The following is a 22,166-nucleotide window of genomic DNA, read 5'->3' as shown; positions in this document are numbered from 1 at the left end:
TTTTGAGCACAAATGGCATCTGTCTGTGTTAAAGGGCACAGTGACTCTGGAATACAACACAAACATAACGGACATGCCAGAAAAAAAGCAGAGCTGTGAAGAATAATCCATGAAGATTGATGAATGGATGGATCACAATGAACTTGAAATCCAGTCCTTTGTTTTATTACTCTGTTTAGTGATGAGTTTGGAACATGCTGTGATTTCTGTGTGCTGTTCAGCACCACAGACAGCGACACTCAAAGCTGGTTATCCTCATCTGGAAACACGAACCTCTCAGGTTGTTGTTGTTGACACACAGTGCTTACTTTGATCGATTGTTTACTGGGACATCCCACTCCACATTATTGAAATTGCTGGGATCCTTCTTTTGCACTTGGCCTGCTTCCAAGATTGCAACTGCAAAAGCAAAGATGAAGTGCTGCTTGGTAGAAAGTCATGTTATAAGCTTCGCATTTCAAGCTTCTATGGGTCACATGTCTCTACACTGTGTTGTGAAATGCTTATTCCCCCTGTGTTATATATCATATCATATCATATCATATCATATCATATAGGTCGCCAGGTCGATCCCCAGGCGGGGCCTTTCTGTGTGAAGTTTGCATGTTCTTCCCGTGCATGCGTGGGTTCTCTCTGGGCACTCCGGCTTCCTCCCACAGACCAAAAACTTGCTCATTAGGTTAATTGGTGACTCTAAAATTGCCCCTAGGTGTGAGTGTGAGCGTGAATGGTTGTTTGTTGTTTGTCTTGTGTGTTGCCCTGCGATCGACTGGCGACCAGTCCAGGGTGTACCCCGCCTCTCGCCCGTTGACAGCTGGGATAGGCTCCAGCCCCCCCCCCCCCCCCCCGCAACCCGAAAGGGATAGGCGGTATAGAAAATGGATGGATGGATCATAACATATATATAATCTGTGTATGTACATATGCAAATACTGAATATGGTATAGCTATTAAAAGGTTGCAGGTGAAGGGTGGTGGTGCATGGTCAGCATCAGCGGTGCAGTCTATTAGGCAGCCTGGCAGTGTCCTTGTTCTGGATTCAGATGGCCTGAGGGGAGCAGCTCCTGGAGCCTCTCTGTTCAGGTCCACTGACTGCTTGCACTTCCCAGACTGCAACAGCTTAAATAGGCCAATCTTGGGATGGCTTAAACCTTTAATAATTCGGCAGACCTTGGTCCTGGTCATGGAGTGTGCCACCTGTGGTATGCAAGGCTGATTACCATACCAGGCAGTAAACTGACCTCACGCTCATCGTGTGATTCAATAGTTTCACAGACATCTCTTTTATAAAGCATGTTTAGAAGGAAAGTGATTATTTTAAGTTGCAGTACTCTGGTTGGCCACTGGAGATGGACGGGTCACGATGCTTCCTGTAGATAAGCTTATGGAACTGAACATGCATTTGCCACACAAGCTAGTTCACCCTCATCGTTTGAGTTTGATCTCTTTTGCAACAAAAACGTTTGGAAAAATCATTTGAAAACACTGCTGATAAAGTATAAATCCTATTGTTTTGTGGCTTGTCCAAATTTGTTTTCGAATTGGGAACGTGCTCATTGATACCCCCTTATGGACGATGTGGGTAAAAACAACCAACACATCTGTAGTTGTTTTCTGCTGTCTGACCACTGGGGACAGTAAGGAGCCAGTCATGGCTTAGTGCGCTCAAATGAAGTGAAGAAAAAGTCACTTTCAAACTACTTCCACACTGATTCTATTTATGCTTTATCGTCAGTGCTTTTAACTTTAAATTGCAGTTTTGCAGGAGAACAGGCCTCCAGGATGACGTGTTTGCTTCCTGTGTGCCTTCACTGTTGTTTCATGGACAGTTCTGTGCCCCAAGGCCATACCACAGCAGGCTCCATACTAATTGTATATGTTGTATACTATATAGGATTTATTATACTATTTGGTTTTGCAGGTGATATAAAAAAACATACTGTTACAAAGTGGAAATGGTGCAGTACAAGGCTTCTCTGTCATTGACATGCAGCTGCAAGCAGAGACTGAAAACTTAATGAAGCTCCAGCATCTGGCATCTGAGAGTTGGCTGCTGAACAACAAACATTTCGATGCAGGATCTGACCCAAATTCTCAAATCAACTCATTTATGCATCTCTGTTAATGTTTTGTTGCTTCCTGGCTTTGAGTGTTTTGACCAGAAATCACACATCATTTCAGCAGTGAAACGATTTGTCCGTTAATTCATAAACTGACCACCAGGAAATATTTCCAACTACTTTGACAAATAATCAGCTGTTTGTTCCATCTTCTTAAATGTGAGGATTGCACATTTGTAAATGTTTTCTGATGCTTTATAGACTAAATAAATAAATAATTAATTATTAATCATAATTATTAGCTATCTTTTTTCCATTGCTGAGTTAGATAGTGGTGTCCTGTGGTCTGTGAAGCTGCCTCAGAGTTTAGATAGAGACAACAAAACAACAGGAAGCGCTCAGTAACCCTTCATACATACTCAATATATATTTCTGTAGGAAACAATAGATTTACATTTTTACAGACTTTTTTTTTACAGTACATACAGCATTTACATATAAATATAGAGTGATTTACAACAGTTAAATCAGTGCTGTACAAACTGTATTTGCAGTTGAGAACAAAAATGAACCTGATTTGTTCATGTTCGCTCTGACGTGTTGCACCATTTATGGTCTGATTTTATTTCTGGTTAATAAGTGAGATGTTTTCTTCCCTCCATCACACCATCACGTTAGAAAAAGTACCACATTTCCAGCTCAAAACCAGTTTCAGCTGAAAATGTTGGATTTTGCTCTAAAGTAATAAAACAGAATTTTTTTGAGGAGTGTTCCACAGTGTTGCAAGTCTTTGAGAGGCATAAATCACAATTCCAGTTTTTTGGACTCTGCACCTGGACAAGAAGGATGTTTGTGTCTAAATAATTGCTATGTTAATTGCACAGAGATAATAGAGATACGAAGAGTGAACCAGAGGCTGAGGGCTTTTGAAACATAGAAAGACACTGCTACATCTGTTTGGCATGACACATTTTTGTGTCATATCCTCCTGAACTGGCCAGATTCGAATGGTTTTGTGTCACATGATGAGAAGATAAGAGACAACAGGTGTGCTCCAGTACCCACACGACTGCTCTTTAACACTAAAGTGCTTGCCATGCACTACCAGGTAGTAGGCAAGTGTGTCCCATGTCTGAGAAATGTCAACACACAGTTCACTTAACCCACAACTATCCTAGTATGGCTCCAGAGGAGCATTCAGAGGTAAGTGTATCCCACAATGCACCACAGTCTCACTTCATTCCAGTTGTTGGCAGTAATGCACTGTAAGTTTTTAGGACTGACAAATCTGCACATTGTGTGTTTTTCCTTAAATAAAAAGCATTCAAAAGAACAGATTGTTGTGTCTGTGTGACATATAGCAGGCTGGTGTGCTTCAACAGGAGATTTCTGAATGTGAGTTTGTTTTTAAGCGTTACCTCGATGTAACTGTAATGCCGTATGACTGATTCTGCTTAACTGTCCTTTATGTGAAAATAAAACAAAACCACCAATTAACATCAACATGCTTGTAGTCTTAAGCACTTTTCTTGGCAGTTGAAATCCATCACACAATACTGAGTGTGAACACTGGGACAAAGGCCCCACAGTAAACACATTTTTTAGCTGTTATTTGGTGTCACAGCGCCCCTCTGTGGTCAAAACGCATCCCATCTGTCTGACTGACCAGCCTGGCCCTTGGATTGTGCTCATTTCACTCGTTCCTGTTCACACTGATGGTTTAGTTTGCAAAAACACAGCAGGTGTGTGATTAATTCAGATTTCTGGTGCATTAGAGAGTTTGCTAGATTTTTACAAAAGGTTTGTCTTTGTCATAAATTAATAATAATTCACATGTATTTACAGTAACTGATGTTTTCAGTGCATGAAAGAGGATTAGGATGGCTTGCTGCATTCAGATAGTTTGTCTAATAGTATGTTCAATAATATTCCATCAAATGTAAATAACTACTGCATTTTTATGTCATTATGATGGATATTGTTGTTGTTGTACATAAAACACCTGCTGTCCTAGCAGTCAGAAGTTTAAAAAGTTACTGTCCTTGCTGGTTTATGGTGCGTTCTGGTGCAGCAGCAGGTGAAAAACGATCTGTTTTCTTCTCCACCCTGATCTGCTTTAATATACTGTGACAGTGAGTTCATCTGTGTGATTGAGTTCATCTCCACGACTTTGATGAGACAGATTTCAGTTCCAGAGACATCTCTAAGCCTACGTCCTGCTCTCAGACGCATCTTTGTAAGCTGAGCGTGTCGCTCAGGTGCTCCCTGTCTTTGTGTAGGGCTTCTGCAGGCAGAGCGAGCCGTGGTGAGGAAGAGGATTGTTGTAGTAGTGTTCGATCAGAGCGGGCAGACTGGGGAAGGTCAGTTCACTGTCCAGAAAAATGTTGTCCTCCTGTCAAAACACCCATGTTGAACAGGAGACGTTAATGTTGCATTGTCACTATGCCTCATTTCTTAACAGGAATGAGTCTAAATGTGTACGTAGAGTGAAAATGGAACAGGGAGCAGCAGTTTTCTCACCTCTTCAAACAGTCGGTAGTTTCTGGCTTTGCCTATGCTGACGTCCCACACCACCAGCACCTGGACAACACACCAGAAAGATGTTTATGTGTCAGGATCAGACACTCTTACATCAGTATCACAAACATCAGTTATTAAGAAAATAAAGATAAGATATTAAGGTTTTTACTTTTCACAATATTGTTCTAAATGAGTTTAACCGTCCAGCATCTGTCAAGTCTACAGACATGCTAGCTGCTATGTGCGACTGTACTCAGGCTCAGTGGTGCTTTGAGCTAAATGCTAACGTCAGCATATTATGTTGCATGTCTATCTTACAGTAGGTGCTAACATTTATTAAAAGTTAGCATGCACTAAATGTTTACATGCAACCATTTGATAAAGGCACAGTACAGTTGAGGTTAGCAGGTATTTTTGGTTATAAACCAAAGTATTGGTAAAAAATGAACCTCATGGTGGTGCTAGAGGTCAAGTCATTATGTCAGTGTGGAGCAAAGTGTGGAGCGTCAGACACACCAGCATGGCCATCTCAGAGACACATGGCTAGCATGGCTGAAATGATCATGACATCGGTGTACACTAAGTATAGTTTGTTTTTTTCTAGCCTTTGTGATAGAGAGCTGAAGATACCATAGGAAAAGGGGCAGAGAGAGAGGGGATGACACACAGCCACGGGTGGGAGTCGAGCCTGTGGCTGCCGCAGGGGGCCAACAGCCTCAATGCATGGGCCGCACACCCTACCAGCTGAACTATGGCGGCGCCCCACTAAGTATAATTTTTGGGTCTGTTCAGATTTATGAATCAATAAGATCAGAAGTCAGTTATAACTAACGTGTTAAAATGTTTATTATAATTTATTAGCAGGTCACTGATGATAGTAGCTTTTTATTATTTACCTTTGAGGTTTTGGTTCCTGAGTTTCGGATACCGTACAGGCCGTCCAGTGGAGGGTCGGAGCTCTCTCTGAATAACCTGCAGGTACAAACATCATCACAGGTTACAGGTCATCGGCAGAGAGACACGTTATCACAGATAAGCTACGTACTGATATGAACTGTACATGCAGCAGATGTGTTTTATCTCTTCCTTGTGGGTTTAATTTAGATTTAAAATGGTTATAAAACACAAGAGAAACTACCTCATGAATAAAGGAAATAACAAACACTGTCTGAAAGATTAAAAGCAGAAAGAAAAAGCAGTTATCTTATTGGCCACTAGAGGGCAGTTCACAGCATGGCTGTGGCTGGTTGAAGGAATATTTCAGTTTACCGCTCTGGATTATAAAATGGTCTTACTTTTCTACGAAGCTGGTTTCAGTCGTGTCAATGAACACTGACTCTGGCAGCTGCACCTGCAGAGAGGAACACCTGGTTAAGCACAATTCAATCAACCTTGACACTGATCACATGCTCAGAAATAATAAACACACGTTTTAGAAATTCAAGTTTGAAGTTGTAGAAAAGACTGGAATACTGTAGATAAAATGTGCAAAGTCATATGCATGCACACACAAACCGACACACGCACACACACCTGTTATAGGTCACTTTTGGGGATTTTACCTCGACTTTAATTTCCCAGAGACTTACCATAACCGTAACCATAACCACTACTTGCCGAACCCTGACCATTACCGTAACCTAAACCTAACCTTAACCACAGACCCAAAAACATTTTTTTTTCCAAACTGGGGGCACGGCTTTTGTCCCCATTTGGATAAACTGCCCCCAATTAAACTGGTCTGAAAGTAGCTTATGTCAGAAACACACGCACACATGCATGCACGCACATACATACACACGTGACCTGAGGCTGATTTGCTTTGAAATGACTTCTGAACATCATTTCACAAGCTCGAAATCTTACTGATTTGAGTCCACGCAACTCAGATTTAAGCCAAACATGGTAGCTGGAGTGGAGAGGATGACCAGTAAAGTAGTTGTTATGTTTTTGTAAAATATGTTTTTGTGTTATACTTCATTTTTATGTTTCATCAAAACTATTTCCTCAACTTCAATACTTGAATCTTGAAAACGGTACAGTTGTGTAACTTGTGCACCTTCGGTCAACATAACACCAGAGACAAAAATAACATCCTGTTGTGTGAGCAGCACAGCAACTCAGAGGCGATCAAAGTCCTGCAGTGTGCATGAGGTTTAAAGCAATATCTATGCACAGTACTTAAGAGGCCTGTGGTGAAGTTCAGTGACAGCTGTCACTTCACTTCAGTCTCTCTTACATTCTCATAGTCGTCATCAGACTCGTCTCCTCTGCTGTGCTTGTCTCGTTTCCTCCTGAACTCTGCTGGCGTCTCATCTCCCAGTGAGCGGAAACTCTGACCGTCTGGAGATGCTCTTCTGGGGGGAAAACACGTGTTACTGAGGTAACTACAATCAGAATGACTTTTTGTCCTTTTCAGAGGACACAGTTCTGCTATTTTTAAAGTATTCTGTGTTAAATGTTTGCTGTGCTTGAGTCCAGCTTACTGAAGTGGGTTTCCTGGCTGCTTGGACTTGGCTGCAGGCAGCTGGGGTTTGACTGATGGTGGAGGAGGTTTGGGTGCCCCTGGCTTACTGTGCAGGCCAGTCTTAAGTGGAGGAGAGAGTGGAGGATGGCCAGGCAGCGGTGGGTGGCTGGGGGACGTCTGGTTGAGCGATAGGGACATCGTAGATCTGAGGGGCGACCCGATATTTGCAGAATGAGACGGCGGTAGGCTCGGCTTGCTGCGGTGGTTGCTCATCATCCCGTGGTAGTTGTTGCTCAGTGATTGGCTCCCTGCAGCATTTAGGGTGCAGTGCATGGGACCATTTAGGATCATCCTGGTCTCTAATTGGTCACAGATGGGCAGAGTGGCGGGGGATTGAATTGATATGGCCGGCAGATTCCTCCAGTCTCTCTTGTCGTTGCTGGGCCCCCCCATGGATGTGGCCCTGCTTTGCAGACCTCTCTTGGCATTGGGGGGAGGAGGAGGTGGCGGGGTGGAAGAAAAGGACTTGTGCAGGTGGGGGGCAAAAGGGAGAGGAGGAGGTGGGCCTTTGTAGGGGTCCTTCAGTATGGAGGGAGGAGGGACAGAGGGTGGGGGTTTTTTGGGGAGTGTGCTGATTGAGATTCTGTGTTGCGGTGGAATGGGAGGAGGTGGACCTTTGTGGAAACCTGCACTGGATTCTTGACGTGGCTGGAAGACTGCAGGTACTGGGGGAGGAGGGTAGGAGGGGGGTGGCCCTGTGGGTCGACCTACAGAGGCAAATAAATAAATAAATAAATAAATAAATGTGTCTATTTTATTGTTTTGGCGACATTTTTTAAAAAATTTTTGCTTCTGTTTAAAATTGGAAATGCTACATACATTAAGCATGCATAACTGATGCAACTGACACTGTGGGGTCTGGGTCTCTGGATGTGACCTTTGACCTCATCACTTTCAGTTTTGATGCTGTAAAGTTGAGGATTACTGTGCCATTGCCTTTAATGTAACAGACTGTATACAGGTCAGCTGAAATAATGAGCGTGTATTTGAGATGTCACCTGAAGATGTCGGCGAGCAGTCACTGTCCGGCTTCAGATAGTCTTCCTCGTCGTCATCATCATCATCCTCACCATAATCTGCACACGTACAGCAGAGATACCCCCGTTTAATAACACATAAGTGTAATGTGTGCGTTCAGCGTATGTGTTCATGGAAAAGGTCTTACCGTCTTCTGCGTTATCAATGGGGTGTTTAATGTCCATGGGCTTCTCAATCGTGCCATAGAAACTGTCAGCATCTGAATCGGAGTCGCTATGGTAACAAAGAAGATGTTATCATGATTACATACTGTAGATAGATAGGAATGTGCAGATGACATCGTTGAAATGAAGTCGATATCTAACTTATAATCTGAAAACTTTTAGCCACTAGCCTATCTATCATTAGCTGTTATTGTTATAAGTTTTCAAGCTAGCTAGTTACAAGTTAGCTAGCTACTTTAGTTAGCTAGTTACTTCTAACATTGTGATGGTTGTCATCATGAGTTCATTTACAAAAGGACGCTGTCATTTTTATTTCCTCTAATGTTATTCATTTTGTCATCTATTATCCCAGTTTACCAGCTAGCCAAAAGCTAACATGCCCAAAAACATTTTTTCTTTAAGTCTCAACTCAACTCAACCATTGAGCCAATGAATGCTGGTTTGGCTATTACAAAACAGAAAAATGTTGTCAAAGTTTTTGTCACACTAATACAACAAATTTGCATTTTTATGAAATGACAAAAACTTTTAATATAAAATAATATTTAGTTAAGTTTAGGGAAAGAAACCTGACTTTGTTTTCATATAGGTAAATATATTTCCTACAAGATCTGTGTTGCCTGAGCAGTACAGAGACTCAATATAATAAAATGAGCTTTTATTGTCCCCAGTCCCAATGACAGCATGTGTTCTGAATAGAAAAACTCCAGGTTGGGAGACTATTAAACAAAAACAAGAAGCTATCTAATTGCCTACAGACATCATAAATTAGCTTGCAGAATTAGTTCTTTGTAGGGAGTGCTTTAAGTGCCATTAGCCTGCTGGGAAAAAGTAGCACTGGGCTGTTGCTACCCTCAGGTGGCCGAGGTGTTTTCTGGAAGCACTTATGTAAAATTATTCCATTGCATTTTTATTTACGTTTCATTTGTGCTTTGGGTTTTCTATCATATATAGTCCTGAGGTTTCACTTTTTAATATCATCAACACAACTAGACAACCTAAATCACAACCTAAATGAAAGGTATTCTGTAACATGAATTATATGACATCACATTGTGTTGTGAAATATGTGATGTGCTGAAGTTACCTTGAAATGTGGGAGTCTTTTCTGTCGTTATAGTGATCTATCTCCCTGCGCAGGTATCGCATCCATTTCTGCAAAACCAAAAACAATGTATAGTAGGTATTTGTGTGTGTGCTTGTTTGTGAGTGCGTGTGAGCTTCAAGTGTCATTTGAATGATTTATTTTTGGTATTTCAATATTTGGGGGCTTTCACACAAAAAAAGTTATATTAATTAACAATATTAATATTGTAGGACAAAGACATCAAAGGTATTTTGGTTGAACTTGTTCACACACACACACACACACACACACACACACACACACACACACACACACACACACACACACACACACACACACACATACAGTATGTATAGAGTATGTGGTTGTTCTCACCCTCCTCTCGTCCTCACTGGCTGCAGAAAAAAACCACGTCCTGTGTTTCTTACTAAAGTGGACGATCTTGAAAGGAAACACATTACTGGACGTTGTCTCCTCTGCTGCTCTCATCACTCTGCGGAGGAGAAGACGTGTCATGAAATATTTCTATGCATGAAGGAAACTATGCAGATTTGAGCTCTGTGTTTGAGCCTGTATTCATTCTTGTGATAATTAGACAAGAATTTCAAACTAAACTAATGAACAACCTCTACTGGTGACTTTCTATCCTGTCCAGCTGCTGTGACGTGTCATCGACAGGATTACAACTATAGTCAAGTTGGTACGAGATGGTGCTGCTGAATGAAATGTCTCATTGTTCTGCTCTTTAACTTTCACTAATACTGACTCAAAACAGATGATGCCATTCATTGTGCATTCAACCTTGAAAAGCTTCCTGCTGTTGCCCACCACCACTACTCAAAGACTGATGGTGCCTAGCAGTGTGATGTGGGGAAGTTGAGAAAGGCTCAACGTTATTCAAATGTCCTGTGATTCACAGGAGTGCAGCCTGATAACAACCACTCACACTGGCTTTGATTCCTTTGTAAAAAGATTAACTGAGTTATTTTCTACTCCATTCAACTATGTAAGAGAATTTTAAATACAACGGAGGGACAGCTGATCATCACAGCTGATCAACTTTCCTTGATATGCTGTTACTTTAACAAACTGCTTGACTTCACCAATAAAACATCGCCTTGAAATGAACCATTTCATTGTGCCAGTATGGGGCTAAAATGAGAAAATAACCACCCGAGTGCAGCTGAGCATGAGCTGATTGCATGACTGGCAGCTCCATTATGCAACATTTAAATGTACTTCTATATAAATGCAGCACATTTAAATGCAAACACACCCCACAGGCTTCAGACAAGTTCCTCAAATACAGTTTAATATGTATTTAATGTATGTACAGTCACAAACAAAGTGTCTGAACACACCTCACATATAACAAATAACTGATTGATAGAGCGGACCATCGCTCAGGTTTCCAGCAGTCACTGCTGCAAAGAGTTGGCTCGTGAGCTGTGAGTCTGGAAGTATGCTAAAAAACAGCATTGCTCCAAGCAGCTGAAGACGTTTCACTCACCTGTTGTAGCCATTGAGAGAAAACGCCCCCTGTGGTGCAGGAGAGGTACTGCTTTTAAAGTAGTACACACAGCCCTTGTGGATGATGGTGTACCTCAGAGGCCCTGTAAGGCAGATATTACAGATATTAAGCATGTTTCCATCCATTTGCGTGCTAACATTTTGAACTCAATACGGAGAATTCACTCATTCATTAGTCAGACACTGGTCGTATTCCGTCCTCCCACACTTAATCTTTTTTATTCTGGACTCACATTTCATGAGGCTGAACTGGCTGCCTCCCTTCTTATGGAGATATCCCGAGGTGGAAACTCCTCCTGGCATGGTGAGGAGGTTCTGAGCCCCAATGGCTCGCATCGGCACCGGCCAGCACACCTCTGGAGACGACATGGTTCTGTCAGGAGAGGAGAGGAGAGGAGAGGAGAGGAGAGGAGAGGGTGGTGTTAGCATTGCATTACTGTGTGACAGATGTACCAGTGAAGACCATCACCTTAGAAGTTACACAAGGTCACGAGAGAGTGCAGGATGAAGATCCAGGAAGGATTTAAATCCACAATTTCTCTGTTACCAAAGGCTGCTTAGTCCTCTAAATCAATACATACACAGTGACAGACAACAGGGGGGTACCTTTTATTCAAAGAAATAAGTAAAAACCTTTGAATATCTTCCTTCTTACAATGTCCTCTTAAAATGTGTGTGCACTTGGAGCAGATCAGCAGTAAAAATCAGCTTGTTCCTCATTCTCCCATAACCATTTCTGTTCATATAAAGGGAAACGCAAATCCAGTGTGCTACTGTCACCTTTTGTTGACAAAAAAAAGATGTTTCACAAGACTAGTGAATCTCTCGGATTTGGAAACATTTAAAAATCCACATCATTTAGGATGAACTTTTTATTTATTTCTTACAATAATATGTAACGGTGTACTGTATTACATTATACTGTTTTTCTTTTTTACTTTTTCTTGTTTCACTGTATGTAATGGCAGTGATTAAAGATTAAACAGTAATCTATGCACACTCCTCTCCAGCCCTCTCTCCTCCTCTCCAGTGATCTCTGCTCTTCTCTCCTTATTGTTGTTAGAATAATTAAAGTCCCATCAACAACTGATGGGAACATTTCCAGATCCTAACTTCATGCAAAGCTAGCGAATGGAAATGCTCAGAATGTAATGGCTGGCTTGCTAATGTGCGGAATGTGTGTGGTTAGTTAATGTTCTAACAGGAATTTAGCCTCTTAATGTGAGACGATAACCATTTACTGGTCATAATTTTCATAACGCTTTCCAAGAACTCACACTCAACAGTGATACAGCCTGTGTGACACTCACATTACATTCTAGTTTTCTACTTTTTAATACATTTAAAAGCGTTTGACATTGAAGCGACGGCTTCTGCTGGGGGTACGGCAGCAGCACTTGAACAAACCACACACACAGAACTGCAGTACACCGTAATGTTTAGTTATGGTTCTGATTATATTTGATTAAAACTCGTTTTTCATATAAATATATTCGGGGGTGGTATTTTGAGCATATTTGAATGTTGGGGAATATGCCCCCCAATGTATATTACATTTCCGGCCCTGGTATCAATACACCTCTGATATGTCATTGTCTCCTGTATAGTTCTCTACAGGCTCCTGTGCAGCTGCACACTGTCATTTTGGGCTTTCCCACATGGAAATGAACCCTGGCTGAAATCTTTGGCTGTCATCCCACAGTCATATATCTAAGATCACACAGTGAGACACAGCCACTGACGGCCAAGACCGAACACAACAATTAAGGACCAAAATGTCACGGTGACTCCTGCCACAAGCCACAGCTGCAGCAGCCGTTCTCACACATCCTCTCTCTCAAAAAAGAAACACAAAAAAACTGCCTCCGGTGTAAATGCCAGAACTCCAGCATGCATGAGGCACTCATCAGGTGTTTGCTCCTGTGTGGGCGGAGCATTCACTCTCTTTGTCATAATCCCAGCTGTTACAGCGACATTTCCACAGACGCAGCAGGTGTCATTATTAATGGAGAGAGATAATGGACAGATGGATCTCATGGCTAGAGCTCGAAACAGTTCCTCAAAAAGCAGGATAACCTTGATATTTCTTTCAGTCTCAAAAGTCGTTCCTTCAGAAAGGTCTGTGGATTATCCAGGTGTGACTGCTCAGGTGTCGCCTACCTCCTGCTGAGCTTCCTGTTGATGCTCTGAACAGCAGCGCTCTCCCTCAGCCGGCTGACTGTGGAGGCTAACACTGTGGATGCTAATGCCGGCAATAGATCCATGACAGAGACGTCGAACAGACAGCCGACCGGACTCCAACTTGTTCTTTTCTTTCTCTCCTCAGTGGGTTCACTGCTGCCTGGTTTTCTGCCTCCTCTCATCACACTCTCTCTTCGTTTCCCTCTCTGATGCTCTCTTGGTTTCTGCTGATCCCTCTCTCTCTCTCTCTGGCTGCCTTTTTTGATTTCTATCTCTCTCGCCCTCCCTTGTACATAAACACACTTTAACTGAGATGCACTTACGCAAACACACTCACACACACTTCTACGTGAACACACACATTTAGTGCAGACAGGAAACACATAATGTCCTTTTGCTTGGATTCTTGCTTGCTTGGATGTCGTGTGTGTATGTGTGTGTGTGTGTGTCTCTGTGTGTGAGTGTGTATGTGAGAGAGAGAAAGAAAGTGGGCAGTTATCAAAGTAAACATCAAGTGAAGCTCTTCATCTCTGTATGTGTTTATGTGTAACTTCCAGTCTATCTACAACATCTACTGACCTCAGAGGACGGGACGGTGTTTGTGTGTGTGTGTGTGTGTGTGTGTGTGTGTGTGTGTGTGTGTGTGTGTGTGTGTGAAGCCCAGGAATGAAGGCCTCCATATTCACTGGGATTTCTTGCCAAAATCTACTCCCTTTCACTGAGATAAAACCCAGCGGTGTGTCCACTCAGAGTCCAGAAACAAATCTGCCTTCAACAACTGATTTAAGTGTGAAGTGACCTTAATAGACAGTGACTGGCTGGTGGACATCAGACAAATTGCACTCCACTGATTTATCATGTCAAAGTCAGTTAACTGGCACGGTTAAGGCCTCAGTGTGTTTCATGTGAACTAGATCGTCTAAGGTTAAAAGCAGATGTTCGGAAAGTTATGAAAGTTACTCAAAGAATTCAAACAAACACTCTCATGTTGAGTTGTACCTACTTTAACCCTGTTGGAAAAAAGTGTAATGTTGAGTCAGGCTTCAAGAATTAAAGAGGAGAAAGAAAAAACATTTGAAGCATGGGAGTCTGGACAGAGGAAGAGAAAAGAAACAGCTGATAAAAAGTGGAGGCAAAAAACCTGCCTGAGACAATCAGTCACCAGGGTGGAGCTGCTGCTTGTTTCTGACCTTTGAGTGCCCTGGTGAGCGTGTGTGTGTGTGTGTGTGTGTGTGTGTGCCATACAGTATATTCCTTATGTTGTGGGGATCTGTTTACATGGTCACATTGTGGGGCTCCACCTTCCTTCCTTAATATAAATCATGAAATGTTAGGGTGAAGACTTTAATGTAAGTCTATGTAATGTTCCCATAAATTAGGGAAGATTACACACAACTCTGTGTGTGTGTGTGTGTGTGTGTGTGTGTGTGTGTGTGTGTGTGTGTGTGTAGGCACGGGCTTGCGTGTATGACTTCAAAAGGACCTACAAAGGCTAGCGTGTGGTTTGTTTTTCTGACTGTCCAATGTAACGCTTACTGATAACCAGCAGACACAACACACACACACACACACACACACACACACGCACACACACACACACACACGCACACACACACACACACACACACACACAGAAAAATGGCATCCACTCTGCCGTTAACTAAACCTCATCTCAGTCTGAGTGAGGTCAAAGTTCCCCAGCTGCTTATCATCGATACAAGGATTTCCTGAAGCCGCCGTTGGTCGACAGCAGAGCAGACTCACAGCCAGCAGACTAACCTGAAACAACATGACGCCACTCTGACCGTGCACCCGCTGCTTTTTTCATGTTTCCCGTAGGAAGAGGCCTGACAGTTTAGGTTTCAGCGTTATTCCCTTTCCTACTAACAGAGGAGGAAGATCTGCTCAGGAGACAGATCACATGGACAGAGGAGGGACGGTGTGTCGACATGACAATTCAACTGCTGGCACCACTTGACGCTTCAACGCGCACCTTTCTGTTGCACTTCAACTGAAATCTCAGTTTCTTTCATCATTTACTCTATAAATGACAGTTCAACTGCATTCAGTGCTTATGTTCAGTCCAAACTGAACAGTTGTCTGCATGGTGCCAAAAGACACTTCAAACTCGTCCACTGCTTCAACTTCAACCGACACGTCACTGATTTCAGTGCTTCAACAAAAACTGCCTTCACTGCAGCTGACATTTTTTGGTTTTGTATGAAAAAATCTGAAATAATGAAGAAGATTTATTCTGAAGAACCTGGCAACACTGTGAAAATTAAGTTTCAGTTATAAGCAAATGTTCTATTACTACAAGGTAAAGTGTTATTCTACAAGAGTGTTATACAAGAAAATATCGTAAATACAATATTAAAAGATTTTTTTGTGTGGAAATATTACTACTTCATTTTCAAAATCTCTTTACCCCCCAAACAGTGTCCTTAATTAATAAAAGTTAATAACATTAGCAAATACTTGAAAAACAATGGAGACGCAACAGAAAAGGGAGCCCCGTCCTCAATGAATGAGACCCAGCAGATTCATTTTTCCGAATACGTTCTTGTGTCAGGTGAGGTCACCCCCTCCTCTGAGAGGAAATGATGAATGAAACAGTGAAATGTAATCTTGCTCTGCCGGCATGGTTACAGGAGTTCTGCGTATTGACGCTCACCCGAACAATTTCCTCTCTCTGCAACATGAAGCCACTAACATGAGAAGAAGCCAATTGAAACTTTCCACAGGTCACAGTTACTTCTCTGTACAGCTACATTACTGTGACGAGAATACTGTTAACATGCTGAAAAACTCCACAGAGGAAACAACAGCGTTAAGAAATGACTCATTAAGTGTTTGTGCATTCACTTGTAGTATATGGTGCTCTCTTAAAACACAGTCTGGTTTGTTGATGTTTTATCTAAAAGGAATAAAAGTGTGTTGAGGTTTTGAACCCTCTCACCCCAGGGTCTCCATCCTGAACTCTGCTGACGTTTGTGTGCCAGAGATGCTAATCAGAGAGCAGCTGTTTGTCAGGAAGGGAAGCACAGGAGCTGCTCACATAACAGACTCATTCAAACATATTTCCTCCCTGGACACACACAAACACACACACAATGTAAAACAATGTCTGGATTCAACAGCGATTCAAAGTGGCTTTCAGTTTTGAGAATGTAGCTGTAATTTCAGGCCTTTTCAGTGAGGTTGAAGCCTTTGCGTGGAAACGTGAGTGTTTTGGCTGCAGAGCAGAAAATCAGCTTCTGGTAAAATGCAAGAAGATCAGAGAAACTGCAAGCTGCAATCTGCAGCAGACAAAACACACTGCAAGCACGGTGAAGTTCACTGTCTGCTCCCTCACTGCACATGGAGGATTAAACAATGCCAATTACCATGCAACCTCAAAACAGCTGGTCAGTAATGACCAACAGGTGTTGGATTTGGGATCTTACCAACATGAGAGCATAATAATCTGGGCTTTTAAAAATACTAAAACATGGTGTTCATGGTGGACTTTAGTGAAAACGAAAAGAAAAGAGGCTGCTAGAGCACAAAAATCCTCACCTAACTTGCCGACATGCCCAACCCCTAAAGGTCAGCCTGAGAGGTCACAGAGCCTGCAAGATCTTGCAGGGGGCATAAAAACCTCCCGCGACAACCAAGTTTGTTTTTTTTTTAACTTCACTCTGCGGTTATATAATGAATAAAGGTCTTTTGAGGATGTGTCTCATCTGAGTTTGTAAACCTCTTATCTGTGAGAAGCCTGTGAACCGTTTATCTCTATCAAAGAAGAAGAAGAGCTGCACAGGACTGACGACAGTAGACTGACCAGAGTCTCACAAGGGAAACTGAAACTGATACTATTGCAGCTGTGAGATGGAAAGCCCCTGGTGAATGACATCGCAGGACAATATTCCTGTAAAATTTCCTCAAGACAACGTGACAGTGGCAGGGGAATACAGGGCGTGTTCTTGAGTCTGTAATGTTTCTCTAGAAATTTCAGTGAAGTGCAGTGAATAAGAAGCAGGATGTAGATTTTATACTGTATGACACTGGATGAAGTTCTGACAACAAGCTTTAATTTAAGCTTGTTTACATCCATATTTGGTGAACGTTGTTATACACAGTCCCCCAATTTCATATGATATGAGTCAGTCAGATCCTTTGCTGCTCAAAATTCAAATCTAATTTTGCCCTCAAAATATAGTGTAGAAGCTTTGATTAGAGTTGTCCTGTTGTCTTGGAGTTGCCTTCTCGACAGCCATGAGGTCATGGGTTTGATCCATGAGCAGAACCACCCATCAGGAGATCCATCTCCATGACTGTGTGGTGTATGGCTGAAAGCTCAGAAGTGGACAGCATGCGATCTCCTGACTGTATTGTGTTCTACTGTGCTGTTTCGTTGGGAGTAAATTCTTATCTGTCTAATGGGTGATTATTTATAGGCCATAATAATTTTAAATTTACCTCCACCTCAGCATCTGTGATGGCGTGGCATAGATTTCAACAGCTGCCAGGTGACTGCTACAAAAATGTGTGTGGCTAACCAGTGGCCTGAATGTGCAGTGAGGAAAGTGTGTGTGCTCTAGGCTCAGACCTGATTATTAAGCCCCCTCTGCCTCCGCAACACACACACCAACACACAACCTGAAGGCGGATGGAAGGTTTAAAGGTAAACCACTGGCCCAGGTGCAGCAGACGCAGAGAAATGGCCGTCCAGCCCAGGAAACACACACTGTCACACAGAGTGGAGTCTTTACTTACAGCACGCTTCCTGTCCCCCCCAATGACGGACCACCATGGTTCCCCCACTCGCTCAGCCTCACACTTTCTATGTGACTTTAATACGTAGGTGTGAACACAGGAATAGAAACTGAGGCTTGCTACTTCTAGAGAGGTTTATCTGAACACTGGAGAGCTTCCTCTTCCACTCTGCTTTATTTGTCCAGATGAATGATTAGCAAGGCAGTGACAGAATGTGTGCCTGCTGACGACATGGAAGGGAAACCGTGAGAAAATGAAAACAATGGCTTCTCATGGTGTTGAAGGGGTCGACCTATAGGAGAGGGGATCAGGCCATGTACCTGAAACACACCTTCTTTCATTGTGGTGCTATTTTGTGGCATCCTAGAAATGTTTTTCTTTTAATCTCATGTTGTAGGTGAGGCCTTTTTCCAGTCATATGATTATATCTCACTGTTTTGATAAGTTGCTTGCATCCCTTCCCCACACTAATTCATAGCTCAGCAAGCCATTCTATAATTATCAACTTGGCCCATCCAGTAATTTTTTCAAGCATACATTTGTTTACAGATGGGGAGTTCAGTGACCTTTAAACCACCCCACATCAAGTGCAAACAGAAATTCTGATTTGAAAATGTGAAATATGCACGAACATCGATTCGAAGTCCATGTTCAATTTCTTCTTCTTTTGTGTTTGAGGGAGGACCATAATGTTTTAAAGTGTTTCACAGGGCCAAAGTGAGTGAGGGAGTTTACCTGACGAGGGTCACAGGACCATTAAAAAAAGTGAATAAATGTGACTGACCAGTGTGTGGGATTCTTTAGTTCCTTCTCAATGAACAAAAAGAGAACAGAAAGCCTACTTTTACTTTACACAAACACACACACACACACACACACACACACACACACACACACACACACACACACACACACACACACACACACACACCTACAGCAGTGGGCTCATACACAACTGAGACAGATAGACATGATCACTTCCTGCATCCAAATATGACCATGCTAGTCCACCGGAACTGCACAGCCATCACAGTCCCAGTGGCTAAAGGATTCCTCTTCGACTAACACACACATGCACACACACATGCACACACACACGTACACATTACAGGCCTGCCATTGTCACTTCTCAAAGATCAAAATTTACTTTGTTTCCTCTCTGAAGTAAAAATGAGTTATAGTCACAGAGAGAGGCAGAAGAAGAGAGACAACAAAAGGCAGGAAGAGAGAGAGACAGCACTGAGATGTTGCACTGTCTACATGCCCACCCTCCTTCCCCCCGACATGAGGAAACACATTTCCTGTAAATGCTCCCTTTTGAGGCACCATCACTATCATTATCACCATCATGATTTCCCACTAGAAAATAAAATGTATCCTTCTCTGGGGAGAAAAGACACCAAACACACATTATTTGAGTCAGATATCTGTGTTAGGTTTTGTTTGGACATTCAAGTGTAGACAGAAATAATCAAAAACTGCTGAAAACTGGACCTGCACTGCAGCAAAGTGTCGCTCAATGCAACTACAAAGATCTTTCATTCTGTGTTGCCTCTATGGATGAAAGCAGTCTTGATCTGGCTAACATGTGTGCATGTGCATTTTGTAATGTATCTGTTGGTGGCTGTGTCAGATTAATAAATGTAATATGATGGTGATGAAACAAAGCTGCTTCCTTTTAACTGGTAATGTACAACTCACTGCAAAACTGCCAGGAAAATATACACATAGGCTCTTTTAGACTGCATGTCATAAATCAGACCTGGGGGACAGAGTCATGAACAAACAGCCAATCTTCTCGCTGATGGTCTTGTTTGCTTATGGAGGTCATATGGAGGTGTTGAGCTGAGACTGTTTCACAGCCAGTTAAAAACTCCTTGTTTAACTGTTTGCTTCTGCACTTTCGTCTCAGTGTTTTGGTCACACAGTGTTCTGTCCTCAGACCTCAGGGGAAAATGAAATGTTGCACCTTCAGAAGTATCCTGGGGGTCTCACAAACTGTCTGCTCAAAATGACTAAATGTTTGCCTCTTGTGGGAAACAAACCTGTGAAGCCACCTCAGTGGGATTTTCCCTCTACAGGAGGCATTTGTGTTATTTACTCTGTTGGTGAAACGTAACAATCAGTACTCGTGTACTGACCTTAAGTTTATTTGTGAGATCATTTTACTTTACAAGAGAGAAATACTGCACATTTAAATTTTACTACATTTATCTGACAGCGTAAGTTACTTGCTTACTTGTTCCCAACCTTTTTTGCTTGTGACATGTTACAAAAAACATTATCTGGTTGGGGTCCCTCGTCACATTTTCCAAATCTATATGCTGTTTGCTTGTCGCCCTCTAAACTTCTCAGATGGTCTCACACAATTCTAGTTTCAACAAGGTCAACTTACTCAATATTTCACAAAAAAGCTAGAATTAGAGAAGAGTTTGTTACTTAACTTTCCTGTCTGGTGTATCATTCATCACTGACTCTGGTACTGTGAGACTACATAACTGTACATAAAGTAACACTGGCTCCATCTCAACCGGCTACAGCAGTAAAATGCCACATGCACGCAAGACGTGATTCACTTGCACAACCTACATGCATTTGTAATAACGTACTTTGCAATACGTTTACATCACATTCAGCTTCTGTAATCAGAGTTCATTTAGCATAACAACCTCATACAGGTTTAATGCTCTCTTACCTCCTTTTTATGTTTGTATTCTTACTTCATTCTGTTGTGTGCACTACTACAGCAGATACTCTGTCAGTAGTAATGTTTGATCCTGCACACATGGTGCCTTTAATATCAAGCTTTGTCCTCTGAGGACTTTTAGGTCGTTGGTCAAAGGTTGATTAAAATAAGCTTGACTTTACTTGGCCATGCTGGCTGTTTCTTTACATTGCGTCATACTGCTTGACGACACAGAGAGGGAGTGAGTGTAGAAAGCACAGTGTGTCACTGCTGCTGTGTTAGTGTTGCTCTTCAGCCTGCTGGAAATGGACACCGCTCATTTCTGTTTAAAGATCGTCCAGTGAAAGCTGTCAAAATGCCACTATTTCAGATGCGTTGTGAAAAATGCAAGCATGCTCAATTCAGATTTCCTAACAGGCTTAACTTGTTCTCAAGGCTGCAGACTGAAAGGTGCTACAAAACAGCGGCTATCAAATGAACAACAACTTAAAGTGAGGAGATTCTCCAACTGTGATTCAGTTTCCACACTCCAATAAACAAACAAATCAAAGATGACAGGAAATTTCTCATTGACCTCTTGGATAATGGGGTGTAAACTTTATCAATCAAACAATAACCAATAAAGATGATGAAACCTCCAGCTGAGTGGTGTCGCAAAGCCGCCTATCAAAGTTGATCTGAAAAACACACACTGAAAGACCGATATCTGAAACCAGAAGGGATCCCAGGTAAATTTCAAAATCAACCGATAAGTAATACCTTCAATCCTTAAAACAAGTGGCCACCAAACTGTGGAGAATTGGGACAGCTTCCAGTCAACTTTATGCTGGAATACATCCAAACATCAAGCGTCAAAGATGGAGTCAACAACACAAGTATGCCAGGCTCGCAAAGACTGAAGACAACTTACATGACACTCCTCTGTTCCCGAATACACATCCTGACGCTTGGCTTGGAGCTCCGTGCAAATGACTTCTTTCTCATGGATGGAGCGGACATGTCAGTGGACATGATGGCAGCAGCAAGGCGCAATAAACCAGCATAATTTTTAAACCGCGTGGAGCGACAGAGGACGGATGCACGGTTGGATGGACCGAGTACAGATTGGATAGACACACAGATTCAAGATTAAAGAGTGGTTAGATTTGGAAGAACAGAGTAAGAATACAGATCAGTGAAAGAATAGATGGAAGAATAGATGAAGAGAGTAATGAGACAATAGAAAAACAATTAAAGAAGTGAATAGATGGGAAGATAGAACAATCAGTCGCGTTGGTTAGGAAGTCTACAGGAGGTCTGAACCCTTGACACTCCGCCAGTTGTTTCCTGAAGGGGCCTCCTCCTCCAGCCCCGGCTTCTCATTGGTCAACCAGCTGCAGCATGTTCCTTCCTGCTTCCTCAGAACTACGATGTGATTGGCTGCCAGATACAATCCACATCACCACACACACACATACCTCACACGCTCGGACACGCAGGACCTGAGAAAGGGGCAGAGGGACTTTCCAACCGCTAAGACTGGAACAATACAGAGGTCAGGCACGCACGCACATGCACGCACACACACACACACATTCACACATGCTTATGTATCTACATACAGCCACAAGTATTA

The 22,166-nt window shown here is 42.4% G+C and overlaps 1 protein-coding gene across 1 annotated transcript; it reads right to left on the bottom strand.

Moving 5' to 3' along the window:
- Window positions 1–4,087: 4,087 nt before the first annotated feature.
- Window positions 4,088–21,822, bottom strand: sh3bp2 (SH3-domain binding protein 2). The gene is made up of 13 exons (XM_070988307.1): window positions 21,462–21,822; window positions 11,160–11,299; window positions 10,907–11,009; window positions 9,772–9,889; window positions 9,397–9,464; window positions 8,273–8,358; window positions 8,106–8,183; window positions 7,067–7,814; window positions 6,820–6,937; window positions 5,876–5,931; window positions 5,477–5,552; window positions 4,581–4,640; window positions 4,088–4,452 (listed from the first exon to the last, which is right to left on the bottom strand). The coding sequence occupies exons 1-13, from the start codon at window positions 21,560–21,562 to the stop codon at window positions 4,315–4,317; spliced, it is 1,890 nt and encodes a 629-aa protein (XP_070844408.1). The 5' UTR covers window positions 21,563–21,822; the 3' UTR covers window positions 4,088–4,314.
- Window positions 21,823–22,166: the final 344 nt, after the last annotated feature.

The sequence above is a fragment of the Chaetodon trifascialis genome, chromosome 20 (genome assembly GCF_039877785.1).
Source record: "Chaetodon trifascialis isolate fChaTrf1 chromosome 20, fChaTrf1.hap1, whole genome shotgun sequence".
Taxonomy (NCBI): domain Eukaryota; kingdom Metazoa; phylum Chordata; class Actinopteri; order Chaetodontiformes; family Chaetodontidae; genus Chaetodon; species Chaetodon trifascialis.
This window is presented reverse-complemented; position numbering and strand designations above follow the sequence as displayed.

Coding starts and splice junctions, on each gene's coding strand:
- sh3bp2 (XM_070988307.1), bottom strand. CDS start 21,562: ATGTCCACTGACATGTCCGCTCCATCCATGAGAAAGAAGTCATTTGCA. Junction 8,184..8,272: donor CATTGATAACGCAGAAGACG/GTAAGACCTTTT, acceptor GTACGTGTGCAG/ATTATGGTGAGGATGATGAT. Junction 5,553..5,875: donor GAAACCAGCTTCGTAGAAAA/GTAAGACCATTT, acceptor TTGTACCTGCAG/GTTATTCAGAGAGAGCTCCG.